Source organism: Moesziomyces antarcticus (genome assembly GCF_000747765.1).
Source record: "Moesziomyces antarcticus DNA, scaffold: scaffold_v10018, strain JCM 10317, whole genome shotgun sequence".
In the NCBI taxonomy this organism is placed as follows: domain Eukaryota; kingdom Fungi; phylum Basidiomycota; class Ustilaginomycetes; order Ustilaginales; family Ustilaginaceae; genus Moesziomyces; species Moesziomyces antarcticus.
In genome coordinates, this window is record NW_014638992.1 from 1 (window position 1) to 12,760 (window position 12,760).

Genomic DNA, 12,760 nt, shown 5'->3' on the forward strand with positions numbered 1-12,760 from the left:
GGCTTTCCAAAACAGCCGAGAGTACAACCGATGCTGCTCCGGTCGGCCGAACGCGGTAGCGACGAACGCTTCTTTGAAGCTGGAAGCATTCCTGTACGAAATCCTGCTTTTGCGATAGTAAATTATCCTGGGTGATCTTGGCGTGCGCTTGGCCTTTCAACCCTCTCAATCGAGCAACGATGCGTTCTGCTGGCGAAGACCACAACGTCCTCGGGACTGTTGTCAACTCTGCACTTATCGATTGGCGGACGACGCAGCTCATCTCTTCGCCAAACTGCACTTGTTGTTGTTACAGCAGGCACTGCTTCCTGTCGGCGTCTTTCCTTCGCTCTCAGCTGCGACGTCTCACTCTGGTTGCGAGCATTCGTCGGCAACTTCTGCGCGCTCACTACGACGCTATTTTTCGACGCCCACGCCCTTTCACCCTGCTGAAGCAGCGGATCGCCTTGCATGGGTCGCCCTCAGTCGCATTGATCGGTGTCGCCCCCTTTGTTGGTCGTCATTTGGACACGGCGACTGCGTCGTCTCGGTGACTCCTCAGCCGGCGACGAGCCAGCACAGCCGCTCGCGAAACGCGAGGTTCTTCCTGAATGTCGAGGGTGTAGATTCTGTCGATTGCGTGTGGAGAGGACTGGCGCCTGTCTACATCTCGGCAATCAGTGCCTGCAGCTGATCCTCCTTCATGATGCCAAACTGTCCGGACGGGCGACCGTCCTTGGCAACCCTAGGTGTGACTGTCGCGAGCTGGACGTTGTTCTGGTCGAGCTTCTCCTCCATCACCTGCTTGAGTACGCGGAGGCACAGGATCTCGGCGTCCTTCAATGACATGTCCTACAGAAAGAATCGTTGTCAAGGTCAGTCGTTTGCTAGCGCGAGACGATCCGAGGCGGTCCTGGTTGCAGCATCAACGGGGTCTTACCTTGTTGTACTTGTCTTGCAGCTCGGTCTGCGCACCTTCGGAGCCGCTGCCGATCGCCTTTGCATCGTACCTCACAAAGGTTCCGGAGGGATCCGCGTGGTAGCTGGTGCGAGCAAGAAAGCCGGTGTGGAAGACGAAACGAGACAATGATGAGCTTCTGTGCCTCGGTGCGCGCTGTCAAGAGTCTGCTGGAATCTGCACTTACAGTTGTGGGCCCTTCTCGTCGATGCCGGCAATGAGGAGCGCGACGCCGAAAGGTCTTGACATCATGGCTTCGTCGCCCGCCGTCGACTCTCCGAAGCGGAGGGCGAGATCGCAGACGGCCTGCGTGACGGACTCGACCTTGATCTCCTCGTCGTATGTGAAGGCGTGGTTCTGGGATGTGACGCGTGCGTGCTCGATCATGGTCCTGGCGTCGGCGGTGAGACCGCTCATGGCGGCGCCGAGATGCTGGTCGACCTCCATGATCTTTTCGATGGACGAAGACTCGAGCAGCTTGGACTGCACGCGCTTCTCGACACCGAGGACGACGCCTTCCTTGGTGGCGATGCCGACGGTCGCCGAGCCCAGCTTGATGGCCTCGAGCGCATACTCGACCTGGAAAAGACGGCCCTCGGGCGAGAAGGTGTTGACACCGCGGTCTACGGGGACAGGCCAAGTCGAAGCGGAGCGCATGGATCAGGTCAGTACGTGTTCCAAGGCAACGCCGAGGCAGATGCAGCGAGCGACTGGCGTTTCGAACTCACCATACTCGGACCTTGTCAAGAACATGGCAACGGGCGACGGGCTGGCGCTGTGTGGAAGACGGCTGAGCGGGTCTGATGATGCAAGCGAGTGGAGGTCGGGGTCCGTCGGTCTTGGCTGTGGTGGCTGAAGACGCGCAAGTTGCGTAGACGCTGTGGAAAGGAGTCCAGCGATGCGACGAAAAGGGCGATGGCGGACCGAGAACGATGGTGAAAGGCAAGGATGAGCGGAGGTGGTGTGTGCGAAGGATGCACGGATGCGAATCTCGCCGTGTGGAGCTGCGCGAGGCCGAGTCGAGTGTTGCGGTGGCCCCGACACGCGTTTCTAACACTGACCTAGGCGGAAAATGACGAATTGCTCCTACTGGAGGCCGCGGCGAAAATGCCCGATCACTCCCTCCACACCCTGCCTTCCCAGGGTCCAGCCGAGCCCACCTCGAGCCGCATGGCGTTCCGCATGATCTTCATGAAGCGCACAATGCGAAGCGCAAACTGACACTTGCTTATAACACGCCGGCATTCCGTTCGTGCGTCAAAGCGTTGGCTCACGCAGCTCTCACAGACATGCACCCCGAACGGTAGCGATGCGGTAGGGGAAAACAGAATTGTCCAGAGAATGCAATGCAAAGAGAGACAGAAACGATCCTGAGGGAACGGGTTGGTGGTATGGAGGCAAATGATCACGATGAAGCGGAACGAGAGAGGTGGCCGGCGCATCCGCGCGAGGCGCTGGGAGCTCTACCACTTGCGATCGACGAGCATCCTGCGCGACTCGGTGCTGAGGTAGCTCTGCGAGTCCCAGGACATGTCGACGTCCTTGACGTGGTCTGCGGTAAAGATGATGGGGAGCGCGGTGAAGACGATAAAGAGGAGGCCGAGCGAGCCTGCCAGCAGGCCGATGGCCACCTTTTCGTGCGCGGGCGTGGCGAAGGCCTTGGCACCCTTGGGGCGCGTGCTGTTCTTCTTGTCGCCTGGGTTGGTGGTGTTGGCGACGTCGGCGTTGCGGACCATGAGGCCGTCGTAGAAGAGGCGCTGGAGCGACATGTTGGTCGAGTACATGGCGTAGTCCTGATGCGAGACGTTGGCAATGTAGTCGAGCGTGTGCCTGGGCGGGAACTTGCCGTTGAAATAGGAGGAGGAGGCGTTCTGGTACTGGAGGACGAACTGGGAGCCTCGGTCCAAGTGGTTGCCTCCCTGCCATAGTGCTTGGCAGTGGGTGTCACCTGCGCCGATGTCGAGCAGAGCGAGTGCATACGAGACTTGGCGGTTGAGGAATCGATCGATGACGTAGGTCTTGTTGGCGATCACATCCTTGCGAGCGTAGGAGGTGAGCTTTGTCTGGTTGCCGTTGAGGCCGTAGGGCCAGGTGTCGTACTCGTTGCCGGCAGCGCAGGAAGCGTTGGAGTAGGGTCGCGCATCGGTGAGCCATGCCCAGGAACCGGGGTTGCCGATCCAGAAGCGCACGTTGTTGTCGTAGACCTTGGTCTTTTTCATGAGCGCATAGCGCTGCGTTGCCTGACCGCCCATGGAGTGGCCGGCGACGACGATCTGGTTGAGGTTGGGGTAGGAGGTCCTGTTGAAGAGATCGTCGATGATCTGATCCACGGCGGCGTAGCTGGTGACTGCATGCTTCATGGGAGGATTTCGGGAAGGAGCGCCGCGCTGCCAGCTGGAGCCGTGGAAGACGATTTCGTTGGGACGTGCAGCGCCGGCTTGGAGGTCGAGCTGGTTGAGCATGGCGGGAGCGATGATGACAAACGAGTCGTTTGTGACGCCCTGCTGGTTGAAGTTGGTGACGGCGACGTTTCTCGCATTGAGCATGAGGTTGGCGTACTTCCAGATGTCGCGCGGCTTTCCTGGCCAGACGACGATGGCGCGGAGCACCTTTGTCGGATCTGCGACGGTGGAGATGTAGAAGGGCATGACGCCGGATTCGTTTTTGAACACGTTGTGGACGGAGAAGGTGCGATTGAGGGTGAAGCCGGGCGTGTCTGGAAGCTCCTGCCAGCCGTTCTCATCGGAACCGGTTGTGTCTGCGTTCGGGATGAAGGGTACGTTCTGATTCCACGCGAAGTTTGAGTACCCATCGCCCTGCAAGAGGTTGCCGGTGGTGTCTGTGCCGCCTGCGGCGTTGTTGGCGACGTTGGGAAGGGCGTCGGCGGCCTGTGCGGCTGCGAGGGGGTCGACAGCCGATTGATCGCGAATGGAGTTCTGGGTCTCTTGGGACTGTCTTGGGAAGAGGCGGTGGTTGAGCGAGTCGAGCAGGCCGTCGGTGAAGAGGGGTAGATTGTCGTTCAGGGATGGGTCGCGAGCGTGGAGGTCGACATCGATGCGGTTGAGGCGCGGTTTGGAGCCGGATGCCTGCTGAGCGAGCGCGACGAGGGCGAGCGATGCGAGCGCACCCGCCTTGAGCTTGGCTGTGATGGAAGGCATTGCGTGACGGCGATCAGGGAAGCGCGACGAGAAGGAGGCGAGGAGGTTGTTGCGATCCAGAGATGGTGTCGAGGATGATGCCAAAACAAGCAGACGGTCGGCGATGAATGATCGCGAATCGAGGCCAAGACGCTGCTGGATGCATGCAACGACGGCGAGGAGGAGGATGAGGATGAGGCTGAGGAGGTGGAGAGGAGGAGTATGGGGAGCGTGCCCAACTGAGACAATCGCAGCAGGAAATGGCAGGACACTGCGAACCAAGTTGAGCTCGTGCCGAATGCTTGTTGCTGCCTGTGCCGTTGCAGGGGCTACTACTGGTCCGGCTCTGGCTCTGGCCGAGGTGCATGTCGAGTTGGCAAGGCGAGCGAGGCGGGCATGTGTTGGCGATGCTGCCCCTCCAGGCAGGCACACGCGCTGTCTCCGTTTCGGATCGGAGGCACGCCGTCGAGGAGGCATACATCCATCATGCAAGTCGTCGCATGCCGCCTCTGCAGCCGGCCGGCCTGTCACGCGTGGTGGCGCTGCAGCGAAATTTTTGGAAAATCCACCAAAAATGCGAAATTTCGCCGTGACAAGTCGCTCCGCCCGAGGCCGAGCACGCGGTCGTTGGCAGCGGCGACCTGCTCGAGTTGGAAATTTGGAGGATGTTACATCGACTCGATCGTGACACCGTCGAAAATCCGCCAAAGTTGAAGCGAGAGCTGAGCGGCGCTGAGCGCAGCGCGCGGCGCGCCGTGCAAAGTGGAGGAAATTAGGCTCGCCACGGCTTCCTGCTGAGGACGGTCACCAGCTCATCGCTCCTTCCCACCAGACCCTCTTCGACCACAGACACATCCTTCCCACGCCCACCTTCTCCTTCCCGAACCGACATTCATCTCTCCGCTCATTGCTCCGACCAGCAAGTGCTCCAAGTTCCTCACACTCTGCATGCGCAGCCACTGAAACTCATCGCCCACTCGTTTTATACTCTGCGCCGGTGGCTGGGCACCTGGCTACCGATAACTTCCTTGCGCACCCATCCACTCCAATTCACCAGCTAGCCACTCCAATTCACCAGCTAGCCACGATGCCCACCTCCGCATCAGCCGTGGAGCCCGCCCTTGGCGGCGGCCCAACAAGGACCCTCGGCGTCACTCCGCCCATCGCCACAAACGGGCCCACCCCAAGAGAGGTCGAAGTCACACATACCCTCGTCGCAGAACTAGAGAGGCAGCGTGTATTCGAGAGCGATGAAGAGAGCAAAGTTCGGTGAGTTGTTTTCTCCTCTCGCACAGGCCGTCTCGAAGCATGCCCACGACGACACTCCGCTGACGCTTTCTGCCTCTCCTCACCATGTCCCTCTAGTGAGGTCATCTTGGGCAAGCTCGATGCCATGGTCAAGGACTTCGTATACCGCGTCTCAATATCACACGGCATGTCCGAATCACTCGCTCGTGCGGCAGGCGGCAAAATCTTCACCTTCGGCTCCTACCGTCTCGGCGTACACGGACCCGGCTCTGATATTGACACTCTCTGCGTCGTACCCAAGCACGTTCAGCGCGAAGACTTCTTCTCCGTATTCGAGGGCATGCTCAAGGAGCGCGAAGAAGTCACAGAGGTCGCAGGCGTCCCCACCGCACACGTGCCCCTCATCGCTTCCAAATTCATGGGCGTCGATATCGATTTCACCTTTGCTCGCTTGGCATTACCCAGGGTCGAGGACAGCCTCTCTCTCGAGGACGACAACCTCCTGCGCAGCTTGGACGAGCGCGACGTACGCAGTCTCGGAGGTTCCCGAGTCACAGATGGCATCCTTCGCCTCGTGCCCAACATCCACGTCTTCCGCATGGCCCTGCGCTGCATCAAGCTCTGGGCACAGCGTCGTGCCATCTACTCCAACGTCATGGGCTTCCTCGGCGGTGTCGCTTGGGCCATGCTCACCGCGCGCATCTGCCAGCTCTATCCAAACGAGGCTGCCGGCGCCATCGTCTCCCGCTTCTTCATCATCTTCTACCAGTGGAAGTGGCCCCAGCCCGTCCTCCTCACCCAGATCGAGGACGGCCCGCTCTCCGTCCGCGTGTGGAACCCAAAGCTCTACCCCTCGGACCGCCTGCATCGCATGCCCATCATCACCCCCGCATATCCCGGCATGTGCGCCACCCACAACGTCTCCCAGTCCACACAGATGGTCATGACCTCCGAATTCAAGCGAGCCGCCGAGGTCGTCGATCGCGTCATCATCGGCAAGACAGACTGGAGCGAGCTTTTCGCAAAGCACGACTTCTACTTCAAGTACAAGTACTACCTCCAGGTAATCGCCTCTTCCGGCTCCGCCGACCTCCAGCTAAAATGGCACGGCACCGTCGAGTCCAAGATCCGTCAGCTCGTCATGAAGCTCGAGCTGGTGCCCACCATCACCTGCGCGCATCCCTTCATCAAAGGTTTCGACCAAGTCTCCGAATGCCACAATGACAACGAGGTGCGCCTGGTTGCCACAGGCGACATTCCCGACGAAGTGGCTCAGCGCACCCAGAAGGTCGACGCCCTGCCCGAGACCGAGGAAGCCAAGCAGGCAGCCGAAGCAGAGGCAGCCAAGGCCACCCAAGGCAAAGAGGGCCATCGCATGATCTACACCACCACCTTCTACATCGGCCTCAGCATCGAACCCAAGCTTGCTGGCGAGGGCCACCGCAAGCTCGACATCAGCTATCCCACCGCCGAATTCACCAGCAAGGTCAAACAATGGGAGCAGTACGACGAAGCGTCCATGGGTATCGTCGTGCGCCACATCAAGTGGACCCAGTTGCCCGCCTACGTGTTTGAGGGCGGCGAGAACCGGGTCGCCGCCGCAGCCGCCAGCAGGGTCAACGGCAAGCGCGCAAAGTCGGGCAAGAAGAAGAACGGCGCTGCCGACGCGGCTGCAGACGACGCCTCGAACCAGGCCAACGGCGCCTCTCACGCCGCAGAGACTGTCACCGCCGTCGACAACGGAGACACCGAGATGGCCTCTCCCACCAAGAAGCAGCGCACCGTGCCCGTACCAGGCTCGCTTGTTGCCGCCGCTGCCGACACGGCGGCTCCGACGTCGACGCCTACCCTACCGCTCCAGCCGGCCACAGCCTCCAAGGAGCTCGAAAACTTCCAGCTGGCCACGGGCAATCAGCCCATTGCAGCTTCCACCAACGCGCCCGCAAATCAGTGAACGGCCTAGAGCCGTCCAGCTCCTTGGTCAGAATCAGTACGAGGTATTCCCTCCCATAACCTCATCGAGTCCTCGTTTCCCGGTCCGAAAGCAACCTCTTTGTACTTTAAACAAACTCCAGATCTCAAAACATACCTCGCGCAGCTTTACCATTTCCAGCCTCGCCATGACAACCGCGTGAGAAACCGTCAAAGCAGAGCATTCCGAATGACCGGGATCGACACACTCAGTCACGCCCAGGCACACACAAAGACGCAGACAGGGTCTGGGAGCGAACAAATGTGTTTTTAGGGGGGCGTAAGGCGTCTGGATGCTACGCTGCATGCGAGGACATACCGAGACAGTGGTACTACAAACTACATCCGAAGAGCTGGATCAAAGCGCAGCTCGTCGGAGAATGATGAGATGTGGCCCAAGTCACAAATTTTGGGGGGTGGGTCGGAATCACGCGAACGCGAGACCGGGGATGATACGGATGCATGTTCGAGGCACGGAGATATGCAGAGACAGAAGCCTCAAACGATGCGGGTGCGGGTGCGGAGGATGGTGGGTTGGAAGGGTGAAATGCGAGAATTTAGGCCTTGGTGGCACGGGCGGCGGTGATGCGCTTCTGGGCGAGCTGGCGCTTGTTGAGGCGCACAGTCAGGTCAGACGAGGCAGCCTTGGGGACCTGGGCGGCGGGCTCGGCGAGGAGGATCTCGGCGTGGATGGGGTGGCCCTCGTAAGGGTTGATGCGGCCGTGAGCACGGTACGTGCGGCGGCGCGTCTTGGGAGCTTGCTGGATGACAATGTTGCGGATGATGAGCTCCTCGGTGTCAAGGCCCTTGGCCTCGGCGTTGGACTCGGCGTTCTTGAGCAGAGCAAGGAGGAACTTGACCGACTTGACGGGCCATCGACCTGTGAGGGTGTAGGGTGTACGAATAGCGAGAGAGGTCAGCGATCAATTCTTTGCAGAATGGCAAATATGGCAGTGGCACTGGAGGTGCGCGGCACAAGTTTCTTCCCATCCGTCCTATCCTTCTGGAATGCGGTCGTTCGCACTCTTCGCCTCCACCTCCAATGACGACTGTCCGCCATCTCTCTACAGTCCCGGTCCGGAGCGATCGAGTTTGAATCCTCGGTGCGGACTGCGATCGCGATCCCTGCGTGCTGATGCTGCGGCCTCCCAGATGTCGCACTGCCTTCGACTTGAATGCTACTTACCCTGGGTGGTCTTGAACTCCTTAGCCTGCTGGGTGCGGCCGACACCGCCGTTGAAGCGGCGGAAGGGGATGCACTGCTTCTTCTCGACGACGTTGCCGAGGTAGGCGTAAGCCTTCTGGAGCTTCAGGCCGTTGACGGCGGCGGCGGTCTCGCGGGTGTTCTTGAAGTGAACACGGAGGTACTCGCCGCGCGACTTGGCGGTCTTCTCCACGAGCTTGGAGTCGTCGAAAGCGTATCGGACCTATCAGGGTTGGAACGAGCGGCAATGGTGTGAAAGGGCGAGATGGTTAGAATACGAACTCTGAATGGATGTGTGCTGGTGACGAAACGCAGGACGAGCTGGCAGGCGTGCAGGGAGTCGAAAGTATGCCGCGGTGGCTCCATGCAGGCGTGGCAAGGAACGTGGGTGCAAGGTGTGTCGATAAAGGTCGTGATGCCAAATGCATGATTGTTGGACGAGATCTTGCCTGGACAAAAGCTATAGCGTAACCAGGTGCTCCGACTGCGCGAAGGAAAAGGAGTGTCGATGCAAAAGGGCGACAGACAATGCTGCTGGAACGATCTGCCGGCGCGAGACGAAGGGTCGAGGATCATCGATAGTGTGGTCGTATGTACGACTGGTACTAACCCGCACGATGCCGAGTTGAGTCGTCCATGACTATGGCTACGAGAACGCGAGAGTGCTCCATGCCAGTCGCTACGGTGCAACGCTCCGATGCATTATGTCCTCCACCACCGATATGACGTGACTGAGCCGAGGTACGGGAGGATTCCGGATGGCGTCTAAGTCTGTCGACCATAGACGGTGCATCGCAATGACGCTTGCATGATTGCCATGCTGGTAAAGCCGGGAGAGCGATTCTGATGCGAATTGAAGGTGTGATGTCTGCGGATGCCATGCCAATGCGAATGCCGGTACGAAGGGTGCTAATGCTGGTCGCTGCTTATCGGTGGTGGTGCTGGTGTCGGCGGCACGTGCGCTTCCAAACATGCTGTGGCTCGTCCTGGGATGTTTGTCGATATGATACGTACCATCTTGAATAATGTGTGGGGGGTGAGCCTTGAGGATGATGGAAGGATGGCGAGCAAAGGTTGCAACTCAATCTCGATGGCGGTGGTGGCTGCGCGCCCGACAAGCTTCGCTCGACCCTCTGCAGCCCTGCTGGCCGCACACTCGCCCCTCTGCGCAAGCCAGCACAGCCAGAGAGCCGCCCTCAGGCCTGTTTTGCTGCTCTCTCTGTGCCGTCTTCTCGTTGGGTCGCCAAAGGCGTTCTCGGAGCCGTGAATTGCAAGTCGCCCGCCTGGCTCAAGCTACGCCCGTTTCGAACTTCAGAGTTTTCCGGCTAGCGACGCACTCCAGATCACGTGAGCTGACCTCAAAACTGTAAAAATTCGTCGACCCCCCATCGCAAGGCGGAATCTCGCCCCGATTCGGAAGATTTGCGTGATTTTCTTCGATCGATGTTGCGCTCGGTCTAACATCTTGATTTTTCCACATCCTCCTATGAACCGTCCCGGTCCCTGGCGCTGTTGAACACATGCATGCTGTCCAGCCTGAGGCAAGCATGCTCGAAGTGCGGAATACTGGAACCATCAGAAAGTGACGTCGCCGCGGCTCCATCGGATCTGAAGTGATGTCCTTTGTGCCGTCGTTTGCGGCTTCTGATATCGTAGCTACGAGCACCGTGAAGTTCTTGGGCTGAACGTCTTCCGGTGCTGCCTGCGTTGCCGTGCCGAGCTCCGCCTGCGTCCTGGTCTTCGGCGCTGGGGCCCTGCATCGAGACCGTGCAGGTCCATGCACGCCTACTCCCTTGCATATCTTTATCTTACCTTTGCGCAGCCTTGGATGTCATGCAGGCACCGTGGCCGACATGCGCCGTTCTTCAAGATGCTAATAAATGCGTGCTTCACTCGAGGTCGTCCCCGTCACTACACAGGGACGGTTACACATGCAGAATTGGGAAGGTGCTTCTACTCACGCATGTAAGCCCGCGGCCTGCACATTGACGGCCTCAGACCAACGAAGCTGCTTATCCTCGCCAGACGCTTTCTCAAGCACGCCGAGCATCTAATCAGGCGTCGCAAAGGGTCTGCACGATGCTTTCTGGTCACACACGCGGCATGTAAATGTGGTATACTCTAGACATTATATAATAATACTAAGCTGATCGTGTCAGGGTCGGTAGTAATGTGATTGCTGGGGTGCACGTGGGAGTGATGGCTTGGCCAGGTGCGTCTGACTCTGATCCCATCCATATCGCTCGTTGGTCGATGCAACGAAGCTCGAGTTCAAGGCAACTCTGCTCTCACCCCAGCCGTCGTTGTATGTGTTCAAGGATCGCGACGCGCGCTTGGGTGGAGCCGCGGCTGTGGTCTTAGGCAAGCGCATGGAGCTGGATGGCGACGAGGACTGAAGCAGCTCTGCCTTCTCCTTCATCTCCCGGGAGCGCTTCTTGCGTCGCGAGTACGAGCAGACCCAGAAGAGTGCCGAGACGACGGCGACGGATCCGATGATGCAGAAGACGATGACCAAGGATGTCTGCGTGCGCGTGAGTCCGGACGTGGCTTTCGACGCTTTGTCGCCCGCACTCTGTCCAAGGTTGGAGATCTGATCCGTCACTCCAGAGAAAGCAGCTGGATTGACCTGACGGCGGTCCTGTCGAACCATCCTGACCATTCGAGGCGCTTGCATATCGATGGGTGCTGGTGCGAATGCACGAAGTTGGCTTCAGTGTAGCGCGTGTAGGAGCCGTTCCGATTGACCGGCAATCTAAGTCTCGATAGTAGTTCCACAGCTGCGGTGGAGTTAGAACGAGTGTGCGACGAAATGTCGTTCGAAGCGTGGGAAGCACTGAATCGCAACAAAGTCAGTTGCAGAAGATACGAGATGAACGATAGGACGAGTTGGCAGGATGCTGAGGAAAGGTAAAGAGCTGGACCGGCCAGGGCACAATTGAGATGGAGACGGTGGTGGGGAGAAACAACGTTGTCTCAAGGTAGCGGGGCAGGCATCATGGCGGCGGGGTCGTCGTGTGGTGGGCGAGCTCACCGTCGCAGAGCGAGGTATGCGCAAAGCTGCTAGTGGGCTCGGCAAGTCGCGAGTTTGGACGAGGTCCAAGCGAGCGTTCGGCGTAGAGTACGAGCGTGTCGGGCGCGGCTGAAAGAAGGCGCCCACGTCTCACGCCGCCGTTGCCTAGTCGCCGCTGCAACTCGCGCGAGCCAGGCTCGCTTAGGGTCTCGAGACGGCCATGGACAAACCAGTCGGCGCCGCGCCTCCGACTCACCGAGCGAAGGCACCATAGAGCCACACCTCGGCATTGACAGTCGATCATCTCGATTCAAATCAAAGCTGGCGAGAGCATGAGGGGCTTGGCCACCGTATGCGCGCATGACAACGGGTTTGTGAGGTGGGGATCTGCGTTGCATGCTGGCATGCAAGAGGCGCAGGCTAGCCTACAGGTGTGGAAGCCTGCCAGGCAGCCGCAGCGACGCGCATTTCTTTATTTGGCAACGGCCGTCGAAGCGAGCAGGAATGGCTCCGCGCGGCGTCTTGAGCCGCAGCACCGCTGCACAGTGATGCTGGGCATGCAAAGTCCCTGCGCTTTGGCGTGAACAAGGGTTTAGTCGCCGAGTCCGTATCGGGATTGAATCGGGCTAGAATCCAGATACGCCCCCGCATCCTTCCTTTGGGATATGAGGGCGATCCTTTCGTGTGCAGTCACACTCAATTCTTCGATTGGGATGCGCATCGACGGCACCATGGGCAACGAGCGGCAACAAGACTCGACACTCGGAGCCCAAGGGCGATTGATGGTTGCGACAAGGCGGTGATTGTCTTCCAAGTCGCAGCTGCGAATGCTCAAAAATCAAGCTCAGATATTGAGGTCACAAAAAACACGCCGCCCCAAATGCTTGCGAAGCGCTCTGCCAGAGAAGGTGTCCGTCGGTGTCGTTTTGCATACACCTCAACGGCTTTGCAGAAGATGAGCAATATCCTGAGCTCGACCGAGTATCAACACCAGTCTTCCTTTGCGGCCCGTGTTCTTATGATACTAGAACTGGACCGCACGAAACCGCCCCGGATCACGCCATCTGGCCGAAGATGTCGAGGGAGAAACACCGTCTGCTGCAAGGGCACCGATGGTCGTGGACAAGAGGGACGAGACCAAGGTGTTTTTTCACAGTTTCGAGCCAGCTGCGCACGACAAATTCGGGTGGGCCGAGGTCATATGACCTTCGCTCTGCGCCAAATTCGGGTGGTGGTGGAAAAAAAACTAATGT

At 59.1% G+C, this 12,760-nt stretch overlaps 3 protein-coding genes across 3 annotated transcripts; 1 reads left to right on the forward strand and 2 right to left on the reverse strand.

The window, feature by feature from the left end:
• Positions 1-642: 642 nt before the first annotated feature.
• PAN0_018d5577 (proteasome subunit alpha type 5) lies at positions 643-4,472 on the reverse strand (the record flags this gene model as incomplete). The annotated part of the gene is made up of 7 exons (XM_014798806.1): positions 643-831; positions 920-1,022; positions 1,125-1,560; positions 1,666-1,789; positions 2,068-2,164; positions 2,405-4,273; positions 4,408-4,472. 7 exons carry the CDS (start codon positions 4,470-4,472, stop codon positions 643-645), a joined length of 2,883 nt encoding a protein of 960 aa, XP_014654292.1.
• A 689-nt stretch (positions 4,473-5,161) lies between these two features.
• PAN0_018c5578 (poly-A polymerase) lies at positions 5,162-7,276 on the forward strand (the record flags this gene model as incomplete). The annotated part of the gene is made up of 2 exons (XM_014798807.1): positions 5,162-5,343; positions 5,440-7,276. The coding sequence occupies 2 exons, from the start codon at positions 5,162-5,164 to the stop codon at positions 7,274-7,276; spliced, it is 2,019 nt and encodes a 672-aa protein (XP_014654293.1).
• A 574-nt stretch (positions 7,277-7,850) lies between these two features.
• Positions 7,851-11,905, reverse strand: PAN0_018d5579 (60S ribosomal protein L17; the record flags this gene model as incomplete). The annotated part of the gene is made up of 9 exons (XM_014798808.1): positions 7,851-8,173; positions 8,480-8,720; positions 9,512-9,661; positions 9,960-10,251; positions 10,310-10,360; positions 10,459-10,525; positions 10,688-11,182; positions 11,529-11,636; positions 11,764-11,905. The coding sequence occupies 9 exons, from the start codon at positions 11,903-11,905 to the stop codon at positions 7,851-7,853; spliced, it is 1,869 nt and encodes a 622-aa protein (XP_014654294.1).
• Between the last annotated feature and the right edge of the window lie 855 nt (positions 11,906-12,760).